This window comes from Carassius gibelio, chromosome A20 (genome assembly GCF_023724105.1).
Source record: "Carassius gibelio isolate Cgi1373 ecotype wild population from Czech Republic chromosome A20, carGib1.2-hapl.c, whole genome shotgun sequence".
Lineage (NCBI taxonomy): Eukaryota > Metazoa > Chordata > Actinopteri > Cypriniformes > Cyprinidae > Carassius > Carassius gibelio.
The window spans coordinates 6,709,228-6,716,071 of NC_068390.1; the positions used below are offsets into that span (position 1 = coordinate 6,709,228).

General features: G+C 37.8%; 1 protein-coding gene across 2 annotated transcripts; it reads right to left on the reverse strand.

Moving 5' to 3' along the window:
• Positions 1-6,554, reverse strand: LOC127938946 (cyclin-K-like). Of its 2 annotated transcripts, none has more exons than XM_052535876.1 (11): positions 6,394-6,554; positions 4,639-4,927; positions 4,449-4,530; positions 3,869-4,000; positions 3,684-3,789; positions 3,519-3,576; positions 2,596-2,765; positions 2,293-2,495; positions 1,795-1,828; positions 1,619-1,687; positions 1-1,473 (listed from the first exon to the last, which is right to left on the reverse strand). In XM_052535876.1, exons 2-11 carry the CDS (start codon positions 4,839-4,841, stop codon positions 902-904), a joined length of 1,629 nt encoding a protein of 542 aa, XP_052391836.1. In that variant the 5' UTR covers positions 4,842-4,927; positions 6,394-6,554; the 3' UTR covers positions 1-901. The 2 variants fall into 2 exon arrangements, with proteins under 2 accessions (XP_052391836.1, XP_052391834.1); XM_052535874.1 differs by having other exon boundaries at positions 1-1,488.
• Positions 6,555-6,844: the final 290 nt, after the last annotated feature.

Consider the following 6,844-nt stretch of genomic DNA (forward strand, 5'->3'; position numbering starts at 1 on the left):
CACAAGGGGGAAAAGACTTTTATTATCTGCCTAAAAAAACAGCAACAGGTAAACACAAGGTGATTAAATACTTCTCCTTCTCTGATTAAATACTAACCAATCTAAGGCACATATACGGGAAACTGGAACTCACATGTCCAATCAATCAACAGAACTGATCTCAGGTCAGTCAAAGATGCCAGAAATGCTTCAGAATAAAAGGATGCTAAGGATGATTTGTGGGATATTTTCCCCTATTGTTGCGATGAAAATAATATGAATTCTGCAACACACCAACTAAAAAGCAATGCCAAAGGTGAATGAATACATAAAACTGAAATAAGGTTCTCTAAAGAGAATACAGAATAAATCATATGTACAACCAAAAAAGCATTATTAATTCACAGAAACGGGTTTGGAAGGGAAGTGGTGATGTCAATGAACTTAACGGGACAGTTTCCCCAAACAGAAAACCCTCATGCTATTCCAAACCTGTGGTTTTTATTTTATGAAGCTTCACATCATGTCAGATCTTTTCATAAAAAAACAACTCATAACCAGAAAAAGAAGTAACACCTACTACTTGAGATCTGAAACCATATAATAAAGCTTTGTAAAAAGCTAAAAACATCTCTATAATACGACTTCAGAAAGTCATAGATCACAAGTCGTATGGTCAGGTTTTTTAGATGTGTTTTTGGTCCTTTTTGTTTTTGAATACAGGTAAAGAACAACATGAGGAACAGTGAATATTTTTTTTTTCAGTTTTTCATTTTGGGGTGAAATATCCCTTTAAACCCAGGTGGCTGAAATGTCTGTCCCTTCCTGTGAATCCTGCATCAGAATACATAGAAAGCTGATACAGACTGTATATTGTATCATGGGCCTAAACCAAGATGTGAAGGACTGATTTAATCACCTCTCATCTCATCCACGCCCCTCTGTTCATTCCTGCCACAGGTGGCATGCCGTGGGGCGGCAGGGGCACCTGAGGTTGGCCGGGTGGAGGTGGGTACCCAGCGGGTGGTAAGCCCATTACAGGAGGGGGCACAGTGTGCCCTGGTGGCATACGCGGGGGCGGAGGGGGGTAGCTGGGGTTGTAGCCTGGAGGGGGGTAAGATGGGGTGGGCGGAGGCAGATTGGGAGGAGGGTAAGAGCTTGGGGGCGGAGGGCCTGGAGGCGGGGGGTTTGCATGTGAATAGACGTGCGGGTGGTACGGGAGCCCAAATGAAGGGGGCATGGGCGCGTAAGAGGGGGCTTCGGTCTTCATCATGGACTGCAGACTCTGGAATCCCTCGCCCGACATGTAGGAACTGGACGTGGACATTCCCATGATATAGCTGGAGGGAGGAGGGGGTGGGGGGCGGTGAGGTAGAGGGGGCGGGGCCCCGTGGGGCAGGGGAGGAGCCGGGCCCTGTGCTGGATCCATGTCAGCTGATGCGGCCGGTTCTGCTTCAGCGGGAGGAGCCGGGATCACAGACGGAGGCTTGCGGTCTGTGTGTGCAGACACTGTTACAGCATCAATTACTTATTATTATTATAGCAAGCATCATTGCATTACATGTATATACACTACTGTTCAGAAGTTTAGGGTTGATCATTTATTTTGCTGCCCATTTTAAAACACAGAAAGCCTCACCTGGGGGCTGGGACACAGGAAGAGGGGGCATAGGACTCTCCAGGCGTGGTATCTTAGACCCAACCTGCTCTGTTTCAGACACAGAGAGATATTAGCACTTAATACAACAGGAAAATCAGAATCTCACGATCGGGATTCATTATTATGACACTATAAAAACGTCCAGAGTGATTTACCTGTTGGAGCTTTAGGTTCATCTTTAGGAGAGACCTACAGGACAAAATAAAACATAAAAACCTCAGTTTTCTACTTCAAGAAACTGATTTTTTTTTTGTTTTTTTGTTACAGATCTACCATGAGTTCTGAGATTGTTCGATTGCACAGCTATACAGTTATTTAAAAGCCACAATTTAAAGGAATATTTCATCCAAAAATTGAAAAGTTAAAATAAAAAACATTTTTGAGAAGAGTTTTTTTTGTTCCTAAAAAAAAATAAAAAAAGACATGCTTTGGTTTGTGTTCTGAAGATGTAAGGAAATCATACAGGTTTTGAACAATATAATCATGTGTAAATGATGACAGAATTTTTATTTTTGGGTAACCTATGCCTTTAATGGGAGTTCAACTTTAAAACATTAATTCAGTTTTATTAGCCAAATTCCCGGTCAAATAAAAACAAAACAAAGGTGACTTGAATAAATTTGGTCACAGGTGAGTGTGAATGCTTTACTTACATGTTGTCGTTTCATCTTGGTGGTTGGGCTGGCCTGGGGGGAGTTTTTTTTGGCGGGAGGTTGAGCAGGTGGGTTCTGCCCCCCCGACTGGCTCGGCTGAGCAGCAGGAGGGGGCGGTGGTTTCTCTTTCTCCAGTATCTGAGGCTGCTGGGGTATCGGCTGCTTGCCCTGAGAGTACAAATCCAGAATCTGGTGGCAGATGTCTGAAGAGCGCAAGACAAGGGAAGAGATCATGAATGCTGGAAGACAGCAGTGTAATGTTAATGTTCCCATTCTTTTGATGAAGAGGTGTAGGTCTCTTACCCTCCAGCAGCTCCACCGGGACATCCTGCACAAACTGCTCCCACCAGCGGCGAGACGACTGCTTAGACGTCCACTCCTGAATGTCAAACTTACACAGCCGGCCGGCGAGGTACATGACTGCCACGGCTATGATCTCGGGCTCCCACTGAAGGGACAACATTGTGCAGAGGCTGGAAATACACACACAAACATAACACTGAAGTAATATGTTCAAAATTAACTGGTTTTAAATGAGATTAATAACTGATCCATCACTGTTGTCCCTCAACGAGAAGAAGACATACAAATATATTTACCATTACTAGTCTATGAAGCTTCATGACTTATGAGGAATATTTCTTGCATTGATTGAGCCATCATGAGGAACAAAATCACAATGTCTCTTAATTGTATTTAATAATTTAAGTTTTATCATTTTTACATTTTAGCCAACGGTTTTACAGAGAGTCAGAGACGCATCAGTGTTATATTTAATATCAGAGATACTATTACAGTTACATATTCTGAATAATATATATATATATATATATATATATATATATATATATATATATAAATTGAACTCACACTTTCTGTTTTAATTTCAATTTTAGTTAAATGTCTTTATGGTCAAGGTTAACTAAATATTTTAGTACATCAAGTTAAACTAAATGAAAATTATCTCAATTAGCTGAAAAAAAATAAGCTGAATTTTTTAATAATTTTATTTTTTATTTCAGTTAATGTTTATTTTTAAGTAAAACATTTTTATAAGTTTAGTTTACTATAGTAACAATTATATGAATGCCTGGCAATAGCAGAACTTTTGTTTATATAAAAAATATATAATTAAATTATATAAATTATATAATAAAAAAACAACAATAATAAAAATAAAGTATCATTGTTGGTAATCATTAATAAAAAAAAAAATGCAATCAAACCTATCGTTGACAAAGGTCCATGCCATCTGCACAAGCTTCTGAACTTTGTTCTTGTCACCTGTAAAATTAAACATGACAGAGTAACATTTGGAAAGGAATCAACTTAATTGGACATTTCTTCAATTCAAAATGAAACTTAAAACTCAATCTTAAACCGAGTGATACCTTTGAGCTGTTTAGCGTAGCGCAGCAGAAACTGGTAGGGGTGCTCCACTTGTAAATCAAACTTGATTGTCTGAAGTAAAATTCTTTCCAGGACCATGACCTCTTCCTGTGGAGAGATTCGATGAAACACGGTCACTTTTATCAGCAGGATCGTCACTAGTTTGTGTGGTGAAAGGGTTGCAAACCTTCGGATCATCTCCAAACTGCGCAAACTGCACGTCATTGAGCAGACTGCGAGTCGTTTTAATGATGTCTTTACACTTCTTGGGGGTTTCTTCCACTTTACCAGCCAAGAAAAGACAACAAGCCCCAGTCACCTGTAGAAAGAAACGTAAATTAATTCATGCGATTAAATTTACAGTGTGCTGCATGCTAATGCAAGAAACATTTTCACATAGACACGGCGTTTAATCAGTGCCTATTTTGCCCCTCCTGCCACAAAAGAAATGCTTTCTCATCATTCAAAAACTAGCGCTGTCAAACGATTAATCACGATACGATACGATACACACATGCATGTGTTTGTATTTTTATATGAATAATTATGTATGTATTATCATATATTATGCAAACACAAATTTATATTTTAGATGCGATTAATCGCAATTAATCGTTTAACAGCAATATAATAAAAATATTTTCCATGAAGGCCGTCAAAATTACAAATGAGCCTATAAACACTGTAGGCCATTGAGCATTATATGGTAGGACGAAAAGAAAGCGCTATAAATGAAATCTGAGTTTTTAAGAGCGTGCTGCACTTACATATCTGGGAAACGGTTTGAAAGAGTGAAACATGTAAAAACGATGAAAGTATGTTATTCCAGTTGCCAGAGTGTCATAATGTCTTACAAATTGGTTAAGGAGAAGATCAAAATCCTGTCAATATTTATAAATCATTCCTACACCGAACTGAAACTACATATGGTAATAAATGTCAGTATTAAAAGGATACAGTCCCAGACGTGTTCCGACGTCAAAAATGAAGCGGGCTCCCTCTCGTCTGTACCGGGCCTCTATGGCTGGATCCATGCCATCGGACTGGGACGGGGTGTGGGCCAGATCCTTCTTGTCCCAGTACCAGCATGGCTTTGTGTGGTCCAGATTTGTGGCAAAACTTCCAGCAGCGGTGTTCGAGTTCTCCCTGCCGTCCTTCATTTGGGAGGAAGTGACCGCTGAAGCCAGTCTGGACTATCAGTCCGCCGTTGGACAGCAATAGTTGAGCAGGGGTGTACAGCAGAAGCCTGAGGATATCAGTTAGTTAAATACCTGTTAACTTCACACATGCTACTGTTCAGAAAACATTATCAACTGGACTGTACTGACACTGAACTCAATTAAGCTGGATGCGGACACTACTGTCTTCATTAAAGCTATTTACATTTAATAATTCATGAATTTTGCAACATTGATAATGTTATAGCATTGAACTGAATCAACACTGAACTCAGTTGAGCTGAATAATGACACTGCTTTCTTCCACAGAGCTGCTTTAAAGTTGAGATTGAAGTTTGAAACATTAATGCAGTTATTTTACCATTTATTAAAATCTGCATTGTATAAAGCACTACATAAATAAACGTGACTTGACACTTCCATTCCACATGACATTAACAGACATTAACACCCAACACAACTCTGGATTTCAATACTGATCACAAAAGTACCATGTATTACCTTTATTTTATTTCCTTTTTTTTTTTGGACCCTGTTATCAGTGATAATTTCAGATAATATTATGTGAAGGAAATTGTAGAAAATGCCATACCATGGTATAAGGCTGAGTGAGAAAAAAAATCTAATGAAAACATGTCTAGTACACATTAAGCATTTGCAAAAATCTTTTTATTTCCCCTCATTGTAACATTTATTAATTTTTTGACAGATAAGAACACTTCACAACCAAATTGTAATTTAAGTAAAGCTGCTGACCATTAAAATAATTTTGTTTCAATTCACATAATTATCAATAAATTTTCTGCTTGGGAACTTACGGATATAATCTTATTGGATTCACTAACGTTATATATATATATATATATATATATATATATATATATATATATATATATATATATATATATATATATACACACACTTTTTTTTAAGTATTTTCCGACTCAGAACAGTATTAATTTCATAAAGTAATAAAAAAAAAAAAGAATTAGAACAAAAAACAAGTAGCACGCTTTTTTTCCAGGTAATAATTACTAAAAAATGATTTTATTTTGTACAACTAAATTCTAAACTACATGAAAAAAAAAGCACAACAATCATTTCTATGGGCAGACATGCTCTTGACTGGTTTCATGAAATCCGAATGACCGTCTGATAACTAAATGTACCATTGTTAATGTCAGGTAAATAACAATTAATAACATCATATTCGAGACCGTTGATCTCGTGAGTGGTACAATATTTAAAGTTCTATTTAAAGTCTATGTGAATCATTTGTTTCGTAAGCTCATCAGCTACAGACCACACTGAATATCACATCTACCCGATGTCTCAGAGCGAGTATTATATTATGTATTATACGTATTTGTTTATCCAGTAAATGTGATGTTTATGCGAAAAGAACAGTTTGTTCTTTTATCCCTCGATACATTTTGACAGTGGGAGTAAAGCGCTTTCAAATCCGCTAATCAAAGATCCGATTGATTACTTATTCTGGATTTTATAAATATATGTAACTGCTCAGTAATCTTACCGGTATGGTATATGATTCGAATATGATTTCGACGAGTTCAGCAGTTGGATAAAATAGTAATCTTTGTCAGTCTTCACATTCACGACATGGAAGCGGCCATCTCCAGCGCGTCTTCTTCTGCTTCTTCTCAGCGACGCTTCTGCGTCAGTGAACCCATTACAGCCGCATTAGCGCCCCCCGCAGGCCTGGAGGACATACACGCCACTTGAACAGTAAAGTGTAAGAAATAATACCATCATCTAATATTTGCTAAATACTGCTTTCTGGAATGCATGCAGCATGTGATATAATTGTAATTACCAGTTTTATAAGGATGTACAGAAAACGCTTTTTATTGTAAATGTACCTTTGTTGTTATGTCTGATCAAGATACAATTCAAATCCTGAGGTTTTTCAACCACGTTAAACTGTGCGCCCAGTTTCTACTGCATTCTGAAGTAAAAAATAAATA

Bases quoted from the DNA above. Each gene is read 5' to 3' on its own strand.
- LOC127938946 (XM_052535874.1), bottom strand. From the start codon at position 4,841: ATGAAGGACGGCAGGGAGAACTCGAACACCGCTGCTGGAAGTTTTGCC. The intron at 2,496-2,595 runs GTAAGAGACCTA...TGCGCTCTTCAG, and splicing joins CCCGGTGGAGCTGCTGGAGG to ACATCTGCCACCAGATTCTG. The intron at 1,489-1,618 runs GTGAGGCTTTCT...ATGCTGTAACAG, and splicing joins TCCTGTGTCCCAGCCCCCAG to TGTCTGCACACACAGACCGC.